Source organism: Melospiza melodia, chromosome 2 (genome assembly GCF_035770615.1).
Source record: "Melospiza melodia melodia isolate bMelMel2 chromosome 2, bMelMel2.pri, whole genome shotgun sequence".
In the NCBI taxonomy this organism is placed as follows: domain Eukaryota; kingdom Metazoa; phylum Chordata; class Aves; order Passeriformes; family Passerellidae; genus Melospiza; species Melospiza melodia.
Window position 1 is genome coordinate 85,592,971 of NC_086195.1, and position 26,775 is coordinate 85,619,745.

Here is a 26,775-nt window from a genome sequence, read left to right on the forward strand (position 1 = left end):
TAAGTGTCATTTTAAAATTTTTGTAGTGGCGTATTTAAGTTAACAATTCTTCTTGTGTTTTTGTCCTGATTACTGTATATTCTTTGTCAGTCTTTAGAAATTACTTCAAATTTTATTAGGTTTTCTGATTAATAATTTGTACACTGTTAGCTTTATAAATCAGATAAAGTTATTTTTTTCCTCTTAACTTGCTATTACTATGACGTTTGAAACAATACATCTGTTGTCTTTCAGATATAAGATATGCTGAAAGTCAAGTCTTAAAACAAGGGAAAAACATTTTCCAGAAATACCTCTTATGACTATATATTGCATGTTCAGCTAAAGTTAACAGGAAACACATGAGTGTGATCTAAAATTTCCTTCTGGAATCATCAGTGTCATTGCAATAAAATTTTCAGAGCAGCATTTCTAAAAATAGTTTTAGAAGGATGGGAAAATGAAATAGAACATTTTATTGACATGGGAATGTTTCAGAAGGAAAAGCAGATACATCAAGCAAGTGTGTTTAAAAAAGGTGGTAAGGACAGATCTCTGTTCAAGAAATACTCACTGAGAAAATGTGGCAGCAAGAAATATTCCCATTTAAAAAGACCTGATGTCACGAAATGGGTTTACTTAGTCTGATCTTCCATATTATAGTGTCAAGAAGGCACTAACAATCATGCAGTGCTGCATAGCCTGCTGTTGCTCATTTTTCCCCTTCTAGATGTGGTGTTAAAATCCCTGCTGGGATTAGCCCAAAATGGCATTTTAGTGGGAGGCTGTGTATTATAAAAATGATCCACATGCTTCACAAGAGACTTCATCATGTAAGCCTCCTTTGAAAGGAAAGGAGGTAGGAGTCCAGCCAGAGTGTGGTATTGCTAGAAATGCTTTTCTCTCAGTAAGATCAATAAAGTATGACTGTATAATTGAGAGACAGTTAGCTGAGAATATGCTTCTAAGTGAGATTTTTCCTTTGGGATCCAGCAAGTCAAATACTGTTCTGGGAATTAATAAAGCGAATTGATAGTCCACTCAAGAATCTCCAAGGACATTTCAAACATTACTTAGTAGAAGTCGTTCACATTGATAGGAGTTGGATTAAGTATGATACACCAGATGAAGGTTTGATTTGTCAGAAGCCTGGTTGTATACAGATAAGTATATTTGTTTAAAATATTTATCCAGAAAATCAATTAGCAACCTATGTCCCGGGTGCATCAGGCACAGCACGGCCAGCCAGGCAAGGGAGGGGATTGTCCCTCTCTGCTTTGCACAGGGGTGGCCTCACCTCGAGTGCTGGGGGCAGTTTTGGGTGTCACAGTGTAAACAAGACATTAAACCATTGGAGAGTGTCGAAAGGAGGGCAACAAGGATGGTGAAGGGCCTTCAGGCGAAGCTGCACAAGTGGCTGAGCTCACTTGGTCTGTGCAGCCTGGGGGAGACTGAGGGGAGACCTCACTGCAGTCACAGCTTCCTCATGAGGGGCAAAGCAGAGACAGGCAGTGATCTCTCCTCTGCAGTGACTAGTGACAGGACTCAAGGAAACAGCATGAAGCTGAATCAGGGGAGGTTTAGGTTGAATATAAAAAGTTTTTCACTCAGAGGGTGGCTGGGCACTGGAACAGGCTCCCCAGGGAAGTGGTCACAGCACCGGCCTGACAGAGCTCAAGAGTGTTTGGACAATGCTCTCAGGCACATGTGTCATGCTTGGGGATGGTGCTGTGCAGGGCCAGGTGTTGGATTCGGTGATCATTGTGGGTCCCTCCTAACTCGGCATATTCTATGATTCTATGGTTACAAGAAAAGAAAAGAGAATTTTCAGAAGCTGAAATTTTAATATAACATCTACTTGCAATTATGGATATATCAACGCAATTTCCATTGTTGAGTGAACATATGTACTTAGCAAAAATTAACTTTATTTTTCATGTAATTGGAGTGATTGAAATCCCCTTGAATACTCTGTGTAACTTGCAATGTTTTTTTTTAATTTTTAGACCTCTGAACATCTGCAAATGTGCATATTTTAATTAGATTTTAGCAAGTAAAAATGCCCTTCCATTTCATGTTTCTCAGCTACTGCTTGTGCCTTTTTGTTCACATACATATGTGTGCATATACAACTTTATAAAATGGAAGTCAACTGAAAAAATTACAAAGTACTTATATTCCTGTTTCACAGTACAGGAAACAGATACTGCATTGTAACACTGAAGCAGAATCACATAAAGAGATGTTATGTGATTTATGAAATCTAAAGCAATACAATATTGCTAACAAATGTATAGGTACTAAAGCAATTACTGTTGCTGTAGTTCATATATACATGTATCACAGATGACGCTATGGAGTAGAAGTGATTGATTCTCAGAAATGACCAGTAATGTGTTACATGAGAGCCTGAATAACTTAGCTGATTTTTCTTTGTGATCTGTGATGAGAGACTACTTTGTCTAACCTTAGCAGTTGACAAAATCCTGTTTTTTCCTCCTCTGCCATATTTGATTTTTCTATGCCACCACTTGAAATAATAGTCTCTTGTTTACTTTTGGGTTTTACCCACACATATAAATCTCCTAATGGATTTCTACTTCCATCTGCAAAATCATACCTTAAAAGTTTGAATACATGTTGGTTTTCTCATAATTAATTCATGAACTCCCTTCTGTGCATACAAAAGTACACATTGTTATAAATTTTTACCATTCTTTTGTGGTACTTACTTTGAAAATTATGAAATAATCAATTAATTTCAAAAGTTCTAGAATGAACCTATAGAGTTTGTATTATTTTTGCTGATAATCATGAAAACACAGTTTCTTAGCTTTTGAATGCATATCATTTTTAGAAACTTTATCCTATTTAAAATTTTTCTGCTTCTTTAATATAGATTATAATTTATTTTGTAAAATAATTTTTATTTCATATCCATTATAGTAGTAGGTAAATTTAATGATGCAAAATATGAGGAGTCCTCTATTTATGATGTTATGTCTTATTTTAAAATGGTGGGATTTAGGGACTAGGGGAGTTCATTGATGTGAGCTGCTTCGTTCTTCACTTTTTAAAGATTTGAGTAGTTTTGGATTTCAATCATGTAGAATTTCATAACTTTTCAGTGTATTGTAACATTTTATTCCAGGATTTAATATTTTGCCTTCATGAGAGAATGATATATAAAGAAGAAAGGTGGTACTGAAAAATCCATATATATATATATATATATATATTACTATTAACAGATACAGATTGCTTGAGCAATCTAAGGGGGACTGGCCCAGATCACCCACTGTGGTTGCTTCCAACCTAACCAGTTCTGTGATAAATATTGGAAAATATGAAGCTGGATTTTCCTGAGTTCTTGTGATGTGACAAAAGTTGTGTTCTTCAGTAATAAGATTTTAACCAGCCTGTGCACATCTTTAACTTTCTTACCCTGTGTAAGATAGTAGGAGTTGACATTGAGGATGGTGTGATTTTTTTTTTTTCAATAAAAAAGCCCATCCTAAATATGACATTTTGTATATTTTTTGCATTCATTGTGGGAAATATCTTAAATATATATAAAATAACAAGCTTGGAAGCCTTTTAGTACAGCATCAAAATACTTGGCTTTTGGGTTTTACCTTGCTTTTATTTAAAGTGCTCATTACACTTGACATGTGGCTAATGTTTTTATTTTCTCTTACAGGAGAAAGGTTGAAATCATGCATACTCACAGTCTTTTCACACTTCTGGGAGAAAGGTTGATGCTGCACACAAACACAGTGACCGTCACAACATATAACACGCTTTATGAGGTACAGATTGTTAAATGTAAAGATTATTGTTTCTGCTCCAAAAAGCATGACTTAAAATATATGTGCTGTATAATATCCTGATTCTCAAGACTTTTGAGAAAAACTTTAGAAATTTTGAGAAAGTTTTTCTTGGTTCGCAACGTATTTTGCCATGTTTTAGATATTTTTATTAAGTGTCCTAATTTTTACATAGGTTCTATAAAAATTTCCACTTCTGATAGAAGAGATCCTGTTCCTTAGGATGTTCATCACTTTTCACCAAAAAAAAAGCAAAAACCAAAAAAACCCAAACAAAAACCAAAACCACAACAGATACTGCAGACCTCCAATTACTCATACTTCTCCATTGTTTGGAGAGTGTGTTTCCATTGAAATGGAAAATGCTTAAGTCAGAGCTGCCTCTCTTTTCTTTCTTCTTTTTCATGTCACTCATTTTATGTTTACAAAATTTTGAAGAGTGCTGTCATTTTTTCTTTTTCAACCATGCCAAATGGTAACTAACACAGCCACTTTTATGTAGCTGATACTGCTCGAGGTAAATAAGAATGACCCCAAAGCATTCTGCTGTTCTACCAGGTTCTTGTAGAGGCTTCAGTTTTGATGAAGAGCAATTTTGTAAAAGCAAAATATCGAGAACATCATGTGGTTGAAACCCATGTCTTCATGCCTGCACACATCAATCTCATGTATCATTTTCAATTATTGCTAAAGTGATGTCTTAGAACAGAATTTCTTACAATTTCTGAAAATCTTATGCACTAAAAAGGTTTTTAGTGCTTTTTTTTACTTGCAAATAGATTTAGTGACTAAATGCTCAAGGTAGGTTCCAGAGAAGAAAAAAGAAACTACAGGTGTGCTTGGTTTTCAGGGTTGTAAATCTGAGTAATGTGGAAAATTATTCTCCTATGATTGTAAAAACCTAAACGTCATCTATTTGCCAGTGACTTAGATCCAAGTTCTTTTTATTGTACATTACCTTTTATGGTTTGGCCACTTGAGCCAGAGTCTAGTTCCTGCATTCAGTTTTCTGAATGCTTCTATGATTGGTATTCTCAGAAAAATGCATAACTCGTTGACAAAATCAAAGTTCTCATGGAGTTCAGCATCCACAGACATTAACATTTGAAAAAATCGTCAGAGGAAAGGAGAAAAAAGGGATTAAGTGGTCTAAGTACTGAAGATTTGCTAAGAAACTGATGCTAAGGAACAGATATTTTCCATATTCTCTCATACAAAGTAAGGGCATATTTGCATTCTATTTTAAATACCAATATAGAAAGACCTATTCTAAGATTCTGTGTTCATGACTGACATTAGTTTGATTATTTTTTAATGAGAGAGCTAAAGTTCTTCTTTAAAATGAATATTGCTAGTGAAATTACTGAATTTTGAAATACATTTACTTGAATGTAGCTTTTCTAAATCTCTTTACTAATTCTCTTTACTGAAAATTCTGTGTTGATGTCATTGAATTTTTAGCCTTTCTGTGTTGATATCATTGAATTTTTAGCTTGTTCTTAAAAATAAAGTTGCATGTACACATCCAGTGACAGGTATCTCAGTGTGAAAGGTTTCTGGTGTTGCCTCAATACAGTTTAATTAGGTTGTCAGGTACAATTCAAGCAACAGGAGAATTTTCTGTCTTCCTCATTATGTGAAGCCCCAGGATTATACCTACGGAATGCTAACTCTGACTCTTACTCTTTGCTAGCTGGAGGAAACCAAACCCAGTTTAAGAATGGTTTGGTTTTGATGACATATATGAGAATAATTGTTGATATATGTAGCTTGTGAAAGATATTTGATGTGTGAATGTATAAAAATATGAGAAATATGAATGTAGTATCTTTAAAATACTGTTATTGTATATATAGGTAACAAACTCAAAGTTTAGCTAATCAGCTACAGTGCAACCATGAAAATCTTTATCCCTGCATAGAGGAAGTGCTTTATTCTGGTTTTCAAGATTTAAAATATTTTACCTAATTTTTTAATATCATGTTGCATGTGGCCATGTTAAATGTTCTTAAGAAATTTTAAAATGAACAAAGAAATACTGTAGTGGTTGATTAAAAATGGTAAAGGAAGTTAATATTCTGTTTTAGATTTTGACAGAACAAGTATGCACCCAAGTTGTTCATAAACCCCATCCAGAGCCAGATTCAACAGTGAAAATTCAGAATCCAAGTAAGGACAATATATTATGTTTGTTTGATAAATGTGTCAGCTAGAGGGTTTTTTGAAATGATGGTTCAGAAAGTGAGAACAATTCATTCATGTATCTTAGATACATATGGGTTGTAGTTACCTCTTACATTAATGGCTGTTAGCAATTATTTCTTTTTTAAAACATTGGTTACATAACTAATTTATTCTTTCAAAGTGATTCTTAAGGTGGTGGCAACACTGTTAAAAAACTCCACGCCAAGTGCAGAGCTGATGGAAGTTCGACGATTGTTCTTATCTGATATGATAAAACTCTTTAGTAATAGCCGTGAAAACAGAAGGTACGTCCATGCAAATAGTATTTTCTCCTCATTGATTTCTGGGTAATAGCTATTTGTTATATTCTATGTAGAGTTTTAGAGTCTGTAGTAAATTAAATATATTTAAAATAAATTTAATACATTTGTGGTAACATTTCTTAGTTCAGTAACTAATACTGGATTCTTCTCTCTAGTATATTTTAGTTATTTTTTTATACTGAAGTATTTTTAAGTTTATTCGTTAAATTGGATTGATGTTAAGGCATGATGTTCCTCCTATCTTAGCCATTGTAATGTTAAAATAAAGAAGCTTTGTTTGGATACATTTTGAACTAATTATTTTACTTTAGATGTTTACTTCAGTGTTCAGTGTGGCAGGACTGGATGTTTTCTCTGGGATACATTAATCCTAAGAACTCTGAAGAGCAGAAGATCACAGAGATGGTTTACAACATTTTCCGTATTCTCTTGTACCATGCAATAAAATATGAATGGGGAGGCTGGAGAGTGTGGGTGGATACTCTTTCTATAGCCCATTCCAAGGTAAGAAACAGCTCATAGATGTTTTTTTGAAATACTGATAACCCCCAAATCTGTAGTAATACAGCAATATAAGATGTAAAGGGATTTAGTGCCATCTGGTGGCTCTCAATACTCATGTCAAGGTGGCTTTTTTTCTTGTCAAACACTTAGTAAGCAATATTTAATATGTTCCTAAAAATCTTGCTACATTTTGCCCAATTAATGTAACGTATATTTATGCACATCATCTAAATTTTCTTTTCTTTTTAAGGTCACATATGAAGCTCACAAGGAATATCTAGCAAAAATGTATGAAGAGTATCAAAGGCAGGAGGAAGAAAACATAAAAAAGGGGAAGAAGGGGAATGTGAGCACCATCTCAGGTCTTTCCTCTCAGACAACAGGAGCAAAAGGTGGAATGGAAATTCGAGAGATAGAAGATCTTTCACAAAGTCAAAGCCCAGAAAGTGAAACAGATTACCCCGTCAATACAGATACGAGGGACTTACTCATGGCTTCAAAGGTGTCAGATGATGTGCTTGGAACTGCTGAGAGACCTGGAGGAGGAGGAGTGCATGTAGAAGTTCATGACCTTTTAGTTGATATAAAAGCTGAAAAAGTAGAAGCTACCGAAGTAAAACTTGATGATATGGATTTATCACCAGAGACACTGGGAACTGGAGAAAATGGTGCACTGGTAGAAGTGGAATCTCTTCTAGATAATGTATATAGTGCAGCTGTTGAGAAGCTCCAAAACAATGTTCATGGAAGTGTGGGTATTATTAAGAAGAATGAGGAAAAAGATAATGGTCCATTAATAACTCTGGCTGATGAGAAAGATGAACCTTCTACTAACAATACCTCATTTCTCTTTGATAAAATACCTAGTCAGGAGGAGAAACTCCTTCCTGAACTTTCAAGTAATCACATTGCCATTCCAAATGTTCAAGAGACACAGATGCATCTTGGTGTAAATGATGATTTGGGATTGCTTGCACATATGACAGGTAGTGTAGATATAACTTGTGCTTCAAGTATAATAGAGGACAAAGAGTTCAAGATTCACACCACTTCGGATGGAATGAATAGCATTTCTGAGAGGGAGTTGTCTTCATCATCTAAAGGATTAGAATATGCTGAAATGACTGCCACAACTCTTGAGACAGAGTCTTCTGGTAGCAAAACTGTACCTAATGTTGATGCAGGAAGTATAATATCAGATACAGAAAGATCTGATGATGGTAAGGAGGCAGGGAAGGAGATACGGAAAATCCAGACAACTACCACAACCCAGGTAAATTTCAAGTCCCTGTGTGTGTCTAATGTAATCACTGATCTTTGCAGAGGGGGAGATTAATAGTATGAGATCTGAGAGATATTTGAATTGTATTTCTTTAATTGTATGAAAAATACACACCTTTCAAGCCCATTTTCTTTGAAAATGCCATAATGTGAAATCTTTCATGGCTGTAGAGAAAATATATATCGCATATACTAGTTAAATAAATTTATTTCCTACTAAAATCAATTAAAAATTACAATGAATTGGTTTAAATATGTGGGCATTAATCTCTATTCGAAATAATATTCTTAAGAAGAATTATCAACGGAGCAACTAGCAGAAATTAATCTTCAAATCTCTTCTTTGTGTGCTATAAACTCTAAGCTGTCCGTGGTTAAATACTTTTTCTTAAAATGAAGTAAACTGTAAAAAATAATTGAAGTAATCATTAAATAAAAAATAAATGGAAAATAATTGTGTTCTTAAATAATGAGAAATTTTATTTTAGCATGTATACAGTGGAGCTGCTGGTTGGAGTTTTGATTGCTGTAGGTGTGGTAACTGCCTCATTAGATTTGATCTCGAGACCACTGAAAATTACTCAAAGACTAGCCGAGTCTAAGTGGAGATACTTACATGTTTCATGCTTGTTTGTGCAGTGGCAATGCACATCAAAGCCTGTTCTTGCAGATACAGTATTACTGGCTAAATAAAAGCTCCTCTGTTATGTTGAAGTTATTATACCATTGTTGCTACTGGTATGAGGGTTACCTGCAGTAGTACCTGGAGGATGTATTTGGAGAATGTATTTGACTGGAGTTGCTAACCTCAAATTCTCTAAAAGCAGGTCTACAATCATCTCCCTGCCTTATCAGTAAGAAGTAACTCTCTTTTGTTCCAATGGACTGAAAGAAAGCAATAAAATTGTGTGACAGAGATGGGAACTACTGCTTACTCCTAAGAGTTAATGCCTTTATAATTAATAGATCAAATATTGTATATCAAATTCACTTTTTCCTATGTTTCTAGCTAGAAAATATGGAAAATACAATCTAAAAGCACAATGCAGAAATTCATGTGAAAAATTAAAATCTTAGCTAAATCTAAGAAAAAAAAAATCATTTAAAGATAACCCTAAGAAAAAGATAGGAAATGCAAGCAACTGTAATAATTTTAGTCCCAAGAGGTCAAATTATATAAAGAAAACCTTTTCTACTTTCATAACACTGGCTATAGGAGATCAAGGTTGACTAAATAAACAAGAAGCTTTTCAGCTCAACTCCAGTGCTATGTCCATTTTTACATTGCTAACATAATTGTTTTGTACAGTTCTCTTTTGTTTTTAAATTGCTAAAATGGGATTTGGGGGACTAGATATAATTCTCTAATTATCTTGCTAAAAAGACCAGATAAATAAATTGGTTTTCAAAAATGAGGAGCTGTCCAAAAATGTACATTCCTTGAAGCCACCACTATGTAGTTTGTCCATGTTTATTAGCTCAAAATATAATTGTTACATATAAACAAAGTCTTATCATTGGCCTTGGACGGACTACATTTGGTCTTTTCTGTAAGACTTCAAGTGAAGAATCTGAGAGTAAAAGCTTGGTGAGTAGCTGAAAAGGGGGCCAGCCACACCCCCCAACAGCACTGACTGATTTGGCTTGGAGCAACTCCTTTACTGAAGGATACTCCCTGCCTTGGAGCACCAATGTCTCCTGTGGTTTGGGGCCACACTGTTTTATCCTGTCCTTTCTCAGATTCTGTATTGTGTTCAAAAACACACTGCGTACAGTTAACATCACTTTTGAACCTCTTGTTGATGTAGGCAATACAGGGTCGATCTGTCACCCAGCAAGACCGGGATTTACGTGTTGACTTGGGGTTTCGAGGAATGCCAATGACGGAAGAGCAGCGACGGCAGTTTAGTCCAGGTCCACGCACAACTATGTTTCGTATTCCAGAGTTCAAATGGTCTCCCATGCACCAGCGGCTCCTGACAGACTTGCTTTTTGCACTAGAAACAGATGTACATGTTTGGAGAAGGTGTGTCCTTGTCTCTTCTTTAACTCCTGATCTGTGCTGCCATCAATAAGGAAAAATTAGGCGTGTAGGACAGGGTATGTTACTGGGATGGTGGGGAGAAAAAGTGTTGGTATTAGGTGCAGTGCCTCTCTTTATCTTCCACCTTCTCTCTTTACCCCTTCCCAGCCTGGAACAGCTCAATTTCACAGGTAGTAATTTTTACAGGTAGTAATTCTTGTTTTCTTGTGGAGTTGTATAAATCCTGAATGCCTAAACAAACTGAGCTGTTCTTCCAGCTTATATTTAGCATTAGAACCTACTGCCCCTATTCCAGACAGAATAACTTCTGCTAATAGCCATCCTCATAACTGATGAATTAAAAGAGCTTCTCTACCTGCAAGGTGTATAAATAAAATGTCTTTCCTATACATTTTCTAAGGAAACACTCTATTGACAAATTTTCATTTGCATACCAGCTACTGGCAGAGTTTAGTCTTGGTGATCATCTAATGTTTTATGACAACAATGTGGTTTCCTAGTGTTTTTGTACATTTTGTACAAGTTGATAGAGGTAGTTTGTAACTCTAATATAAGGAGACAATTTATGCTAATTTCCACTAGAGAATAGTTAATTTTCACAAAACTTGAGCATAGTTTTGTCAAAGGAGTAATTTATACTACATTACATTTCCAGTTTGTTGAACTGTTCTGTGATACTCACTTGGAAATAGACAATTTTGATGTTTTGCTTTTGGCCAAGTATATGGGATGTGTTCGGATAATGCTTGAAGGTTAAAGTTCAGATGGTATATTTTCAGTTGATGCCTTTAATTTTTGTTTGCTGGCTGACAACAAATGTTGCTTTGGGGAAAGACCATACTTAGAGTACTCATCAGTATTTTCACACAGGGGTTTTATATTTTTGGGGAGTGATTGTTTCGTGGGACAGTTGCTCACCAATTAGAAGTCGCTGAGATTTCAACCTATCTTACAAGCATCTGTGGCTTGTGGAGCTATTATTAATGCTAGGCTTATTATCAGTTAGCAAAGTTAATATTGAATCAAGTACTGGCCATGTTATTGAGTTTCTCCTTTAAAACAGTAGCAGGTGTTATCATTAGATGTTATCAAGGGTGCTTCAGATGGCACTGCTGCAGCATGGTGAAGTCAATATTAAATAGTTGCTTTCAGGCTGCAGAAACAACTTAGCAGAACTGCCTGTGAAGTGAAGTATTGGTTGATGGGAATAAAAGGTTAGAGGATGTTGTTCTCAGCTGAGTATTTGAATGTAATCCTGTGCAGAAAGAGATAGTAATCAATTTGTTCATTAGACTAGCCTTGTTGATATTTTTAGACAATTTACATGCAAAGTTTTGTAGACAAAATTTTTCCTTTTTATCAAAGGAACATTCACAGTATGGTTGCAAAGAATATATTTATCTAAAATTTATTTTAATTGTTTGTTTTTAATCCTTCTTTTCTTCTGTCCTTGCAGTCACTCCACGAAGTCAGTGATGGACTTTGTCAATAGCAATGAAAATATTATTTTTGTACACAACACAATACACCTCATTTCCCAGATGGTAGACAATATTATTATTGCTTGTGGAGGAATTTTACCATTGCTGTCAGCAGCCACATCCCCAACTGTAAGTACAATATTCCCACCTAGTGGTCATATAAGAAATTGTTGGTAATAATGCCAACTACTATTTTCAGCTGACTCCTTCTTTAGGGACTCTTGTCCCCTTTCTGCTAATTCCTTCAAAAATTTAAATTTATAATCAAACTGTTAGACTATGGTGTACAGAATGTTTAAAACATTTTGCATTTGAAATGCTTATTTTATCAGATAAGTAGTACTTAGTAAGAAAAATATTTCATAGTTATTTAATATTTCATTTAAAGGGATGACCATTAAGATAATGATTCCTGTAACAAAATAGCATGCTTTATGATGTCTACTCATTGGTATTCATAAACCTTTTTTGCATGGCCACTATTAGTTTGCATGCCAAATGAGACCAGAAGTCATCCCCTGTCTACTCTGTTTACTCCTTCATTACATGCTTCCCTCCCATGTTATTTTTTTAATCTTGTATTAAAAATAACTGATATTTTTATCTGCCCAAAGTTGTAAGTTCTTAGCAGATGAAAGCTCAGGCAGAGTATTATCACTAAAAAGGGAGAAATATTTTATAAATATTGCATTATTGACAAGAGTAATTTTGTTATTTGAATGGGATGCCTTGTCTGTGCCTTTAATATCTGTGACTATTTCTTCCATACTAAATGTCATCTAGAGCATCCTGTAAAAATTAGTTGTAGTTAATATAGGTCTTTGAAAGGGGAGACAATGAGGCCTAGAAAGGACAGACTCCTCTGAAGTAATGTAGGTAATAGACACAGGAGACTGCAAATGTGGTTTGCAGTAAAAGATCAAATATTTTTTTCCTAGCCATTCAGCAATTGAGATTACTTTTTTCTTTACTTTTACTTCAGTTTAAAAACCTTTTTTTTTTTTTTGTGGATTTTGTTTGGATGGTGTGAATGCATGGGCTGGCAATTTGCTATACATTAATGTAATTATCAGACATGCAATTATATGTATAATACTGGATTTTACCATCTGTCTAGGACAATAAAATAAAAACAAATTGTGAAATAAAGTCATTCACTTAGTTTGGTTTCTGCTTCAAATTGAATGAATCCTACTGTGTGGAATTAAAAAAAAAAGGCTTCTTCCTGCCTGTTCAACTCCATTCCTGTTCATCATTGCCCGTCCATAAAGATTAAAAGGAAGGTGGATCTATTCATCACTGCGACAGATATGAAGAGTGCAGCCCATCCTCCCTCCTTAGAGCAGGTGCTCTCCCTCAGTCTTGCTGTGAATCACAGTTTCGAAGGGAGCAGATGCCCTGCTGAGCATCAGACCACTTGTGAGTATCCATAATCTGATGAATGAAAAGAAGTTTCATACTGATTCTCAGACTTCTAATGCTTGTGCATCCTTGAACTGCTGTGGAGAAGCGGATGGATTGCTGGTTCAGACTATATTTCTTCTCGGCCTTGAAAGGGCAAGGTAGGCCACTGAAAGCAATCAGTTACAAAAGGCTGTCTCACCCTCCTCCTTCCAGAAGCTGCTAATGGGAAGAGACAAGAGGTTTGAAACTGGAAGATTGATATGACATCTCCACTGCATAAAAACACTTACAGCAGGCCTGCTACTGGCCACTCTCTGCCAGAGTAACTCTTAAAGGGGGAAAGGACCTGTAAGCTTTCTCCTTCACTGACTCAAAGACCCACAGAATCCTAGAATGGCTGAGGCTGGAAAAGGGATGCAGGAGGCCACCTGATCCAGCACCTGTGCTTAAACAGGGCCATCTACAGCCAGTTGTCCAGGACTGTGTTGGGACAGCTTTTCACCATCTCTGAGGATGGAGACTCCATCACCTCCCTGAGCAATTTGTGTCAGTGCTCAGTCAGCCTCACCACAGAAAAGTGTTTCTTGATTTCCATGTGGAATCTACTGTGTTATAATTAATTACATTAATGAATAACTTTCTATCCACAAGGTACGCAGTTCAAATTTTGTGTAGTACCTCCTGAATCCCTCCCAAACCCAACCATACTTTCAGTCTGCAGTTTGGTAATTGAAACTGGTCATGGTAATAGAAGTCCACTCAAGCTGTGTTGCACTTCTCTTCCAAAAGGAAGAGGCTACACAGGCTCCATAAGCTGCCTCACTGGGTCAGCCCAAGGGCCTGTCTACTTTAGCATTCTGCCACCAACAGTGGCTGTTTGCAGCTTACATCAAAATGCAGAAGTACAAGCAAGCATATTGATTGCTCTAATAACACTCTGTTCAGCATTTAGGATTTTAACAACTAGAGTGGGTGTTTGAGCTGTCATATTTAATAACCACTGAGGAATTCATCCTTCTAGACTTTATCTAATCTTTTTTGAAGCTACTTACGCTTTTAGCTTCCATAATATCCTATGGCATTGAGCCTGACAAAGCAATTATATAACCTTCAAAACACTTCTTGTCTTTGTTTTTCTTAAGCCTGCTTAAATGCATGAAGTCACTATGTGCTTTACTGTTTATACTATGAAAAGAGTGGTTAATCATGTTTTTATTCAGCTCCATGTCCTGTATGACTTTGTAGGATTGAGTCACATCTCCTGGTGTGCCTGTTTGAATCCACACTAACATCTTCTTGTTTGGTCTCTGATCCTCCATATCTCTGTTCTGCAGAGCTTTTCAGATCACATTTTGTAGATCCTGTAGAATACATACATTCAATTTATCAACAAGTGTGAGCTCATTTTTACTTAATTTCTTCCTTCTTCACTTTCATGAATGGTGAGACTGGCATTCCCACTGATGGTGTTTGGGAGCCCATATTGAAATTTTAAAGTAGTAGTTCTTATTTATTTCCTCTTAGTATATTTTATTTGCGGCATAGATCATGTATTTACATCCACTTAAAAAAAATAATTTACTTTTTGTTTTGGAATAATGAAACATGAAAGCAAAAAGACTATAGAACAGACAGTAGAGGTCATTCCACCCTTTAACTTTGGGATGATTGAAACAGGAATGGAACTCATGAAGAGATTAGGGTAAGATCTCAGTATTCACTTGAGGTACTTACATGTGGCCTAGATTTTTATCCAATGGAGATCTACTCAACAGAAGCAAATTATTCAGATATCTTTGATGTAGACATCTACCAGATCCCTGTAGGGTCTGGCTGGAATGATTGTTAACCTGGAGCTCAACCCATTCTCTTTTTGTGACATACCTTGTTTTCTAATGGAGAAAGAAGCACACTGTTCCTTTTTCAACTGTCTCACAGTCCTGCCTGTGCACAGTTCCCTTATTTCAGTGAATCAGTTGGAGTTCTGGCAAATCTGGGCCATTCATTCTTAAGCAGTCTTAAATTCTGCTGCAAAACTCTCTTCTCAACAATCTGCTATAGAATTAACTGCTCTTACATGTATCCCATTGCCTCTGTATTTATAAAGCAGTTTACCTATTTCTCATTAATAGAACAGATGCTGAATATTAGATCCTTGAATTAATTAAGTGTATTCGAAGAAAAGAGCCCAGGATAAATTTAGCAAAATGACATTCAGGATACTAAAGCAATTGCAGTTTTAGTTTTTGTTTGTTTTTTTTTCTTTTGTTCTTTTGTGCAACAGATTCTGTATTGTGTTCCCTCCATTGCTAAAAATCATTGTGCTGTCGCAGTTTCCTTAAAAAGATGAATTCTTGAAAAACTCCCCATTCCAAAAAGACTTTTTTTCTTTTGCATGGTTCAGATTTGGAGTGAAATGGCAATTCTTCTGGGCTGGGTGGAAGATTATTGCATGATTCTTTGCCTGCTGTAGAACGCTCAGTCTTAGCTATAGAATTTCTTCAACATGGAGTGCCTGTAAAAGAAATCTTCCTTTTATCTTGTGGGGTTTCTTTTTGTTTTCTTTTTTCTATGGTTTTGGATTTTTATTTGTTGGATTGATTCTTTTTTAATCTAGACTAGGATGATCTGAATAGAAAACTTCAAATATAGATTTAAAAAAAAAGAGAATAAAAGAAAAAATGCATCTTTGGTGTAAACAAAGCACTCAAAAATCTGTGGGGGGTAACTCAGGAATGCAGAGAAGGTTTTATATTTTTATGACATAAGGGGAAAACTTTACTGTAATTTACAATAATCTATTCCCACAATTTTTACTATTTCACTCAATTTCAGTTCTATAGTACCTCTATCCCAGGGTCTGTATATGGATTTACCTCAAATGCTGGTGTTTTTAAAGTGTTGCCAGTTGTATATATGAAACTACTTGAAATTTAAGAAAAAATTATCAAGAAATATGAGCAGGTTTTTTTTGTTTACAATATAATCTGGAGTGTCTTCTACTTCTCAATTCTGACTTCTTGGATATTAAATTGGGAATATTAGATAACTCTTGTACAATTACGGGAAGGTTATAAAATACAAAATACTATTTCCTTTTATTTTCTCTTTTCTGTTGGGAATGTCTTTGAGGCTTTCTAAAAATAACTGCAACCATAAGGAAGACATTATTAAGATGTTGTGGAAGTGGGAAAAACAGGATGTGTAAGGGAAAAGGTTTGCAGAGGATGCTTTCTGTTAATAGAAGCTGGTCTACAGATAAAACATTTTGTGTACGAGCTAGCAATTGGAAGGAATCACTGCCTGCTACAAGGATAGCAGCTGTGACAAGGACTTGGGGACATTGAGCAACCAAAAGAAATTTGAGGAGTATAAATATTTGACAATTATATGACAATTTAGCACAAATTTCCAGACTCCTTGCAATCAGTTTGTTTTTCTACTTATTCTAAGATGTCTATATTCAGCTTCTTACTAGCAGAATTCAAAAGATCAGCTCTCAAATTGTGATCTGAGGGCTGCTGGTGTTAAATGAACTGCCCACAAAACTCCATTAAGCATTTAATGATGGTCTCATTAGGTCTGTGGATTAAAAGCTGAGACGTATGCCCTAGGTATAGTGTTACTGCTATCACATTCACAGCTCGTGTGGTTCCACGGGTGCTTTGTGGTCTACAACAATTCTGAGAATCAAAAGCGGTAAAACTGCTACGAAAATTGTCAGATAGCAATTAAGAGATAATAGCCACAAGTTAATTCTCCAGCTGCATCCAACAACAAAAATATGAAGACACATTTAAAAACTGGTTGAGCATTGTATTTTCTGCCCCAAGAGGGAAGAAAGCTGTTCAGTCCAGCTTGTTTTGCTTTTTGTTAGATTAGGCTTTTCCACTGTCTAAATTATAGCAATGATAACTGACAGAATCTGAAATTTCTTTCTATTTTTAAAACAGACCCAGTGAAAACTTAAGACTTAGTTCCTACACCACTATGGTAATAGAGGGAGTGGTTCTACCTAAAACTAAACCATAAAAATTTAACACACATCTAATTGTGAATAGTGAAATTTGAAGGGAAACTCAGTCTGAATGTCTTAGTTTTGTTATTTTTTTTTTCTGTCATTCAAAAACATTGTCATATCTAGTTTGACACTGGTTTAGGTTGAAGAAATCACACCCAAATGTAATATTATAATGACCTATCTTGTGGTGTATTCAAGGGAAGAGCATTATGCATGAAGAATCAGAGCATTGCTTGTTGTAATTCATGTTTGTTTTTTCAAAGCATTTCAAACATATTTGCCTCCTCATAAATGGATTAACTACTTTACTACATTTCAGTTGAATGGCTTGTTGTAAAATGCTCATATCTATATAATTAGTTAAAACATTACTTTCCTTTGCCTTGCTTCATAAATTTGCTTTGGAAGAATCAGTGTTTACATGAAGTCTATAATAATACAAGATTTAAAGTTTTCCTTGTGCATAGCTATCTTTGACAAGTCTTTACTTTCAAATGTTCATGCTGAGCTTAAATATTTTGCTGTTTTGAATACAAATTAAACAAACGTATAATTCCAAGATACTAATTTGTTTCAATTTACCTTGCATTTTTAGTTAACTTAAATAATTTTCTTTTTCTTTTATTGTTGTGATCTGTTGTCTGTTTTGTCTGTTGCATGTCCAGGGTTCTAAGGTTAGTATTGCTGCTGTAAGTTTCAGTTTTTTGCATTTTCAAAAATATCTTATTTTTGATCATTTGATATTATGGCTTTCTTTTACTATTGTTATTCTTACTATTATTTTCCTATAACATACAGTGGAATGTGAATAGAACTATATTAGGTGTATTAATTAACTTTTCCTACCATATTTCCCGTAAAAACCTAATGCATTGTCAATATTGGTCCTTGCTGTTTGCTCCTGGGCTGAATGTAGTTAGGCCTGTGAGCTAATTGAAGTTATAAATGCAGCTGTCAGTAGAGAAACTCTTTGTGTCCTGAACGTGTTCATTGTGTGCGAGACTTTGTACTGCTCTTAAATTACACTGAGTAGTTATGGAATAGTGATCTGTTCACTTTTCAGTGAGTTTTAGAGATACCTCTATCTAAAATATTGGTGATACTAGAAGGCAGCTTGATCAATAATGAAATATATTTTAGACACTATACAATACTAATGTACTGTATTTAACAGATAGAGATGATGGTAAGTTTGGTGTAAAAAAAAACTGTCAGTCTTTTTTGTTTTCTTCCATGTAGCAGAATTTTAGGGAGATTTGTAAAAAAAACCAAAAAAACCAACAACAACAAAAAAACATTGTTTTTAATTCAAAGTTTGATATAATCTTGCTAAAATGCACTAAAGTCGTGTATTAAATGAATTTACTACATAACTTGCAAAAATAAAAAAGCAATAGATATTCTGAGAGGTTTAAGACCATGATTGGCACAATACAGTTGAAACTTGATAAAAATCAACATCAGGCAGTCAACTGGCTGCAAGTGAGCCTGATGTTATTTCAAGCATGAGTTCAAAGTTTAAGTTTCCGTAACCACATATGAGTTTTTCTAGCAGACTGTTACGGCTTTAGATTTTTGCAAATATATTTACTTTGGGTGAGTGCTTTCAAAAAATCGTCTTCCAGTCTGTTATGAAAACCCCAGCAACCTATTTTTCCAAAAGGTAGGAGGTGCACAGCACAAACTAAACAGGGGAGCCCTGGCCAAAGAGGATAGGAGATAGGGTGAAAATGTTTCTTCAGAGAGTTTTCATTTTACTATTTTTCTAATATTTTTGGGCAGTTCAGACAGATGACAGCCATTCCCAAATCACTCATGTGTCCAACATGCTACATCCTTAAGAGAAATTAAATGAAGGGCTATCTATCATTATGGTGACACATGCCACTTTGTATCTTTCATCTTTCAAAACAATTGTTTCCTTAATACTGTTTGGCACACTTTTCACTTTTATAATTTTGGATGTAAAAATATTCTTCAAAGTAAAGCATGAATGCAGCTAATAACATTTTAGGAATGTGGAAATAACCAATTTTTTGGTTTTTGTATTTTTTATTTCCTTTAGAAGTAAATTATCTTAAGAGCACCAAATATATAATTTTTTTTAATAAATGCTTCTAAGCAAATTAATAAAAGTAGAGAAGCATAATAAAAGTACTTTTTAAAGGGACTAAACTGTGTTCCCAGAAAGTCTTGCAACTGGAAAGCTTGTTGACAATCAGTAAGAATCAACCACCTGTAGACAAATTTTAAAATAGTATTTAGGCATATAATTCTGGATGCAAACAAGTATCACACATTCCTGTTTTCAATTTGCCTAGCTCCAGAGGCAAAAGTGTTGAAACAGATTTTTGTTTTGTTTTTTTTTTTTTTATTAAGCTGTTTCCTCACTTATCTGCACTTTTAAATACTTGACGGCATTTGAAAACATGACTCGGGACATCTAAGTGTCTTTTTTGGAGAAAAAAAAATTGGTTTTCAGAAATATTGAACTCATTCAGAAACTTTCTGCTGATTCCCACTAAGGAGAGTCCAACATTAGGAAAGAAACAGCAACTCTGGGACATGTGAGCCGCATACCATGTCACTTGTCCCTTTTTACTTTCCCTCTATTGTTGTTGTGAGGTAGCAGACATAAATTGAAGAATTGGACTCAGTCAGGATTCTATATGCTGTAAACGTTGCAGGGAAAATCAATTCATGGAGACAGAGTGCAAAACTGTATGTTTTTCCCACTCCACTCCTCACATTTGTTTATATGAATGAAAATAAAAAAGTAAAAGCTATACACAGAGTAATTCCTTTAATCTGTTACCTGTTTGCGTAGCCTATGGAAGAAAGTAAGAATATATTGCACCCTTTTTACACCATGCATTGTTTTATTATCTGCCCTTACTTTGTCTTTATCTAATTGCTAATAAGTTTCTCATTTATATTAGACTTTTTCTCATCTATTACATCATGTAAATGTAAATAATTTTCTCACTCTTCATTACTGCCTTACTTTGAATTTCACTCACAGCTTATGTTAATAGTATCAGTAGGAAATTTTTTAAAATAACTTTTCAATCTACCTGCCATTAAGCATAACAATTTAGATTCCTATGTGTATGTGCTGTCTTTATATTTCAGTTGTGTTCAAACTGTTTAATTCAATTATCTCCTTTTAAAGACTGAATTGGAAAATATTGAAGTGACACAAGGAATGTCTGCAGAGACAGCAGTAACGTTTCTCAGCCGTCTGATGGCAATGGTTGATGTACTGGTATTTGCCAGTTCTCTAAATTTTAGTGAGATTGAAGCTGAAAAAAACATGTCTTCTGGAGGTCTGATGCGACAGTGCCTAAGGCTTGGTAAGTCAACAGACAGGATGTATTAAATAGTTACTTACAGATCAATGAGTTGCGATGGATCAAATGGTGACATGTGCGGCAAAGGACCTTGTAGGCAGAGCTTGATGTGATAAAGTAAAAATCCCATTTATTATTTATTGATCTGGTATGTTTTTGAGGCCAATTCAATTTAGTAATAAGAAAGACATGTCTGAAAATATTCTTCCTTATGTATTTCAAGTTGTATATATTCAGGGAGAGTAAAAATATTAAATTTGTCAGTAAACAGATTTTTTTTTTTCTCTCAAAGCTGCTTTGCTGCCTCCATATTGCAGCTTTTCTTTTGCAAGTCTCCATGGATTTGTAGGGCTCTATGGGCTATATAAAATAATAAGAGTGGGATACTTGTGCAGACTCTGTAGATCTCAATATATTTTACAACAGCATGGCATTTGTCTTCATTGTTTACTTTTATTCATACTACTTATTGTGATACTGATAATTTTACTGTTCCTGGTATCAAATTTGTGAGTTATTCTCAATTTTTTAATCAAATTTTAAATTGCTGCCTGCTAGTAATGGGTGCTAATTGATGTTCTAAATATAAAATTGAAAAAATATTCTAATTTGTTGCATTTTCCTTTCTTCTTTTAGTTTGTTGTGTGGCTGTGAGGAACTGCTTAGAATGCCGGCAAAGGCAAAGAGAGAGAGTAAACAAGACGTCATTAATTGGCGGTAAAACACAAGATGCTCTTCAGGGTGTAACAGCATCAGCAGCAACCAAGGTAACTGATCATTAAGTAACCAACAGCAACGATGACAAGCCTGAAACACTGTTTTTTTAAGGATCAGAATATAATTGTAACTGCCCTCTCAAATATTTGGCAAAAGCTTAGATTTCTCCTGTTAGCTGGTTTATGGTAAATGTGTGTGAGGAGGCTTATTTGAAAGATGCAAACCTTGATGCAGGAGTTTGACTGTAGCAATTCTAACCAGCTTTTGCACTCTTGCTTGGCCTACTTGATAGAGCAGGTTCCCCTACTCACCTCTGTCATATATACCTAGATTATATATATAAATAGATTTTTTCTATTCCATCAGGGTACTCTCCACTTTTGATGAAATCCTGCAGTTGCATCTCCGTTGGTGAAATGTCTGAGTTCCAATAGCTTCAACAGACCTTTGAATGCATATTAGTCATCAGTATACTATCTGCTTTTAGAAGTGAATTTTATTGTGTATTAAGTTACCACCTTGTTTTTCCAGTGTCATTAATTCATTCTTCTTTTTTTTTTTTTTTAACTTGTTCACAGCTTTAGGACTTTGGGGATACAGAAATTAAAATCTGAAATAATTTGGTAGAGCCCATGACTAAAATACAAGACACTGCATGATATAAAGGATCCCTTCTTTCTTGCTATTATATTTTCATTACTAAATCAGGGGTTTTTTTCTTCTCTAAAACTTTTTCAAATAGCCTTTACAAAGTTAGCTCCTTTCACAATTTCATTTCATAAAATTTCACAAAGACATTACCTTTTTCAATATGGTCACTTCAATTCAAGGAAAATCCCTATAAGGAGACTTTCAGGTATTCAGGCCTCACATTTAATAAGTTTTAATTTTTTGAGGAAGCATGCTATTCTATCTTCTTTAAATATTAGCTGTTTTATTATCAATAGACTGTAATAAGTCTCAGTAAAATTAACATTTTTTGTATTTCTGTTCAGCATTTTCAAACATAATAGGCATATTAGAAATAACTTTTTATTCTGTTATGACGCAACTGTAATCTGAAGCAAACTTCTGTGTGAAAATTATTATCTTAACTCTGTCTAGAGATACAGTTGTTCCAAGCTACTGGAAATATGTAACAATTTAAATAGCATTAAGACCATAATTCAAAGCATCACATTATTTCTAGAGCCCTTATGAGTATTATGTAGAATATCATCTAAGATTGATGTAATAGCTAAAAAATTATGTCAAATTAAGGTTCTAACAGAATTGCTTTGATATTTTGAGGGGACCAAAAAATCTCACTACTTTTTATTTTTAGACTCCCCTTGAAAATGTCCCTGGAAATCTTTCTCCCATAAAAGACCCTGATAGACTTCTGCAGGATGTTGATATTAATCGTCTACGAGCAGTTGTTTTCCGTGATGTGGTGAGTAATGTGTGCTGTAATTCTTTCTTCTGCAAAATCATCACTTGTGTCTTGAAAGAGATTTTGATTGTACCCGAATTAAAAATATCCTTCATGTGTGGCACTTCCTATATTATCTGCAAACTCTGCTTGTGACATTGTAACTACCGGCCACCTTCTGCACTTAAAAATTATGCTGGTTAAGCTATTTGAAATTAGTAGTTACCTGTGTTTAACCCTCAGCCTTAATCTTATGCTAGCCAAATAAACATAGTCAAGATAAATCAGTTACCACATATGTTGATTAAAATTGTATTACTAAAGGTGTCAACTATTGGTCCAACCAGGGTAGAAAGAAGGCTTAGTATATATGTTAGAGAACTGCAGCAAATCAGTTTGCAAACACAATTCTCACTTCTGCTGAACACATTTATCTATGTAAACGTCTATAAAAATGTTTTTCAGATTTTTCTGCAATGGATTTTAGCACAAAGCTGCACCGCAATATACTTGTTTTTGAATGCAGTGCAATAGTAATTATTACTGTATACCTGCAAGTACACCGCTATGTTTAAATTCTCCAACATGAGTTCAAAGAGGCAATATTCTGTCACCTATTCTTTTCTTAACTCTCAGAGAAAAGAATACAAGAAAGGATGTCTCTGGAACTTCTATGAAAGAAATTAATAAGAGAATTTCTAATTATTTTCAAGACTTGCAAAAACATGCAGCCAAGTTAAATAATACCCAGAAAACATGGAAAACAAGCACTGAAACTGTAATAGAAATTACATGCTTGTGAAATTGAGAAAAGATGAAACCAGTAGAGGAGTAGACAGAAACTAAAGTTTTAATTTTATCATGTTAAGTTTTACATAATAATAATAAAAGACATTTAGTTGAATTAGAGAAATTTAATCTCAATCAGGATAATATCTAAGCCATAGATGGCAGTTTCCCTTGAACAGATGATTATGTGGGATGAGAAGAAAAGAAGACAGTAAAGTTATAGTGGTCCTGGCTTTCACTTAAATCAGTCCTGGAAACCTAGGATTCCTGCTGACATCTACTGTGGAAGGGGAAATCAGAATGTACAAGCTATTTCTGGAAGAAAAGCAGGGGTACATTCTCCCTGCTTTTATGTGTTGCCAGAAGCTGTTGTGCCTGCTTTCGCATCCAGCATCAGCTGGAGAATCATCAGTGAGTTTAGATTTCCCTATCAGCAATTGTACCCCTTACCTCCTTCTGTCTCGGGCTGTCACAAAATCATCCTTGGGGCAGCAGTAGACAGTTGCCCTTGCTGCCAGGAATCCTTTAAAGCACTCTCAGAGTACAGTCAGGCCTCTGTTTTGAAAAGTCCATTGACTCCACAGATCCCAAGATTTGTGTAGTTGCTGAATTACCTCCGAAATTCAGTACTTACTGTGTGCTCTGTGTGTACCCACTCAGCCTTCTGCATTGTCCATTTCCTGCTGTGCTGGCAGAAGCAGCATTTCAGAAAGGTATTAAGACTTGTGATGTTTTCGTAGAAAAAAATCCATGAAAACATTCAATATTCTAGCTGTGTTTCTTTTTCCCTGGCACAGGATGACAGCAAGCAAGCTCAGTTCCTAGCTTTGGCTGTGGTTTACTTCATCTCTGTCCTGATGGTCTCCAAGTACCGTGACATCCTGGAGCCACAGCGAGAAACTGCGAGGTCTGGGAGCCAGGCAGGTAGAAATATCAGACAAGAAATAAATTCACCAACCAGTACAGGTAAATTTGTTTTCTTCAAATGTTATGTGATTTTTTTGTTGGTTTTTTGTTTTTAGAACTGTAATTGTTTTACTACGAAGTATTTTTAGTGAGTAGCCTAAGATCCTAATAGCAAATTACATACTACTTTCTTTCAGTATAAAAAATTTGGGCTTTTAAAATATATTAGCATATTTCAGATATTCTCTGTACTTGCTTATAAGGTATTACTAATTTTCATTTGTATTTTTAAAATGTTTTTATTTTTCTTCAACTCGAAAATAATTTTAAAAAAACAGGATTCCTGTTAGAGTTAAAATTGTAAAGTACAAGGTAGATCACCAAAAATCTTCCTGAATTTGTTATGTGTTAGGAAGAACAGATATGTTTATACCACAAAATGAATAAACAGAGAATACAGCTGCTTGCCCGCATGAGCTCCCTTTGTTTGAGTGAGGAGGTTGGTGAGAGGGTATTTGTGGAGGACTGAGTACTTTCTTGGAGTCCTGTATTGGTGCTTGCATTTAAAAGCCTATGGTAACAATAGAATAAAAAGAAAACATTGCTATTGCCTTCTTTGACTAAACTGTTCGTGATTTGTTTGAGTAGTGGTTTTACTGGCATGTGTTTTACAGCCCGAAAGGAGGGAGCCTGTTAGGTCTCAGAACCTGTTAGAAATGAGGGATGCAAACCTTACCCCACTCTGTTTCAAATATTTTGCACTTAGTCCAGTATTATTTTTATCAAGTCTGATTGGATTGATTATAACTCTACCTTCTATGTTAAAAGAGTTGAAAAGGAGCTGCATTTGTCCACAAAATTTTTTGTCTATGTTTTTGTTCTTGTATTGATCTTTAACTGCTTTCTTCATTTATGGAGTTGCTAATTTTCATTTTTCATAGAAATTTTCTTCCAATTTGTGTTATATTCACATTTAGTCATTATTTTATGATTCATCATGCTGTTTTAATTTGCTAAGTTTACGTAATTTTCTGAAGTCAATGTGCTGGTAGGTTTCCCATTTGAAAAATACTACACAAATGTAGTCAGTTAAAAGAAATCATAATTCTTTTTGCCTTCCTCATTTAATGTTATGGTTCTGAACTAAGAAACTGCTACTTTCATACCTTATTGTCTTGCCTATTTGCTTGTATATATCTATCTATCTATCTGTGTCTTTTTTTCCCTATAAATGTTGCTCTTGAAGTGCCCAAATAATAGGTATGCTGTTTCCTATCTCTTGATATGGAAATTGGATTTTTTTTTCTTTTGCCTTTTTTTTTTTTTTTTTTTTGGTAATGCCATGTTTGCATGTTTCAATGAGAAAGGATATCTGTCATGGATCCACAGTGGACCAGGCCACACATGAATACTAGCTGGCTCACATTTGATTCCATGATTTTCTCCACAGTTGTGGTCATACCATCTATCCCTCACCCAAGTTTGAACCATGGATTCCTTGCCAAGTTAATTCCTGAGCAGAGCTTTGCCCACTCATTTTACAAAGGTAATATTAACATCATCTCCTAACCTGTTTGGGTGTTCTTATTTAATGTAATGCACTTCAAGAACTAAATGTGATGTTACTGTTGATAAATAAGTATACGCCTCAGGTTACATGGAGATCAGACCTGATGATACCTTTAAAAGTTTAACTTCCTGCCTACATTTTCTAAAAAAATCTCTCTCCCACCTTCACTACAATTTATTATCTTTAATTATTATAAAATAAAATGAAACAATTTTTTAAAAAGCCAAAAAAACAGTCAGGAGAAGGGAATGGATATAGGAAAATTTAAATGCTTTTGGTTTGTGGTTATTCTGCTACAATATTAGGCCCATAAAAATAAAATTAGGCCTGTTTTGAAAAAATTGCATACCAAATGAAGTATAAAGTAGTTTTGTAGTATTCCCTTTCCCTGTATCTTTTCCTGTTCTTTTGCCTTCCTTTCTCGCTTTTTTTCTTGCCTTCCTGATGGTATGTAAACCTCTGATACTGTATGTGAATTATTTATGCCTGTTACTTAATGTGCTGTGCTGTGTTTCTCTTGAAGGAAACCAATTTTTCTGCCAAAGCAACTATTATATGTTTTGGGCCTGATTTGTTTTGTTTTGCTTGTTTGTATGTTTTAATAGATACTCTATAAGGTAGGAACATGGGTGTTTTTGTCATTTCTTGAAAAAGAGAGGGTTACCTGTCTTTAACATTAGCCAAGTTTACTTGTACATTTCCACAATTATTTGCATGCAATTTGCTGTAAACGCAGAATGTAAAATAATTTTTAAAAAATTAATTTTATTAAAATGTCCTTGGTATAATTTTGTAAGATCTCACTGGGTAAAAAGACTGATTTTTAAAAGGTTCAAGTTATTTAGAATGCACACAGTTTATAAAGAACAGAGTAGTTAGCATCCTACTTCAGTAATAATGTGATTTATGCTTGTCATATGCTGTTCTTGGACTATTCTGTTAAAATACTTATTACATCAGCTTAGACTGTTACTGTGTTAATCT

At 34.7% G+C, this 26,775-nt stretch overlaps 1 protein-coding gene across 11 annotated transcripts in view; it reads left to right on the forward strand.

Annotated features, from left to right (window-relative positions):
• NBEA (neurobeachin) overlaps positions 1–26,775 on the forward strand; it is a 454,524-nt gene that overhangs the window by 134,464 nt on the left and 293,285 nt on the right. For 5 of the 11 annotated variants that reach the window (XM_063149159.1, XM_063149160.1, XM_063149163.1 and 2 more), the window contains exons 18-30: positions 3,680–3,788; positions 5,894–5,975; positions 6,172–6,295; positions 6,625–6,817; positions 7,068–8,090; positions 9,907–10,124; positions 11,599–11,752; positions 17,714–17,737; positions 20,221–20,401; positions 21,035–21,165; positions 22,440–22,547; positions 24,113–24,281; positions 25,672–25,767. In XM_063149159.1, coding sequence (XP_063005229.1) covers positions 3,680–3,788; positions 5,894–5,975; positions 6,172–6,295; positions 6,625–6,817; positions 7,068–8,090; positions 9,907–10,124; positions 11,599–11,752; positions 17,714–17,737; positions 20,221–20,401; positions 21,035–21,165; positions 22,440–22,547; positions 24,113–24,281; positions 25,672–25,767 — 2,612 coding nt within the window. The remainder of the gene's footprint in view (positions 1–3,679; positions 3,789–5,893; positions 5,976–6,171; positions 6,296–6,624; positions 6,818–7,067; positions 8,091–9,906; positions 10,125–11,598; positions 11,753–17,713; positions 17,738–20,220; positions 20,402–21,034; positions 21,166–22,439; positions 22,548–24,112; positions 24,282–25,671; positions 25,768–26,775) is intronic. The other 6 variants (XM_063149162.1, XM_063149167.1, XM_063149168.1 and 3 more) reach the window with 2 other exon arrangements.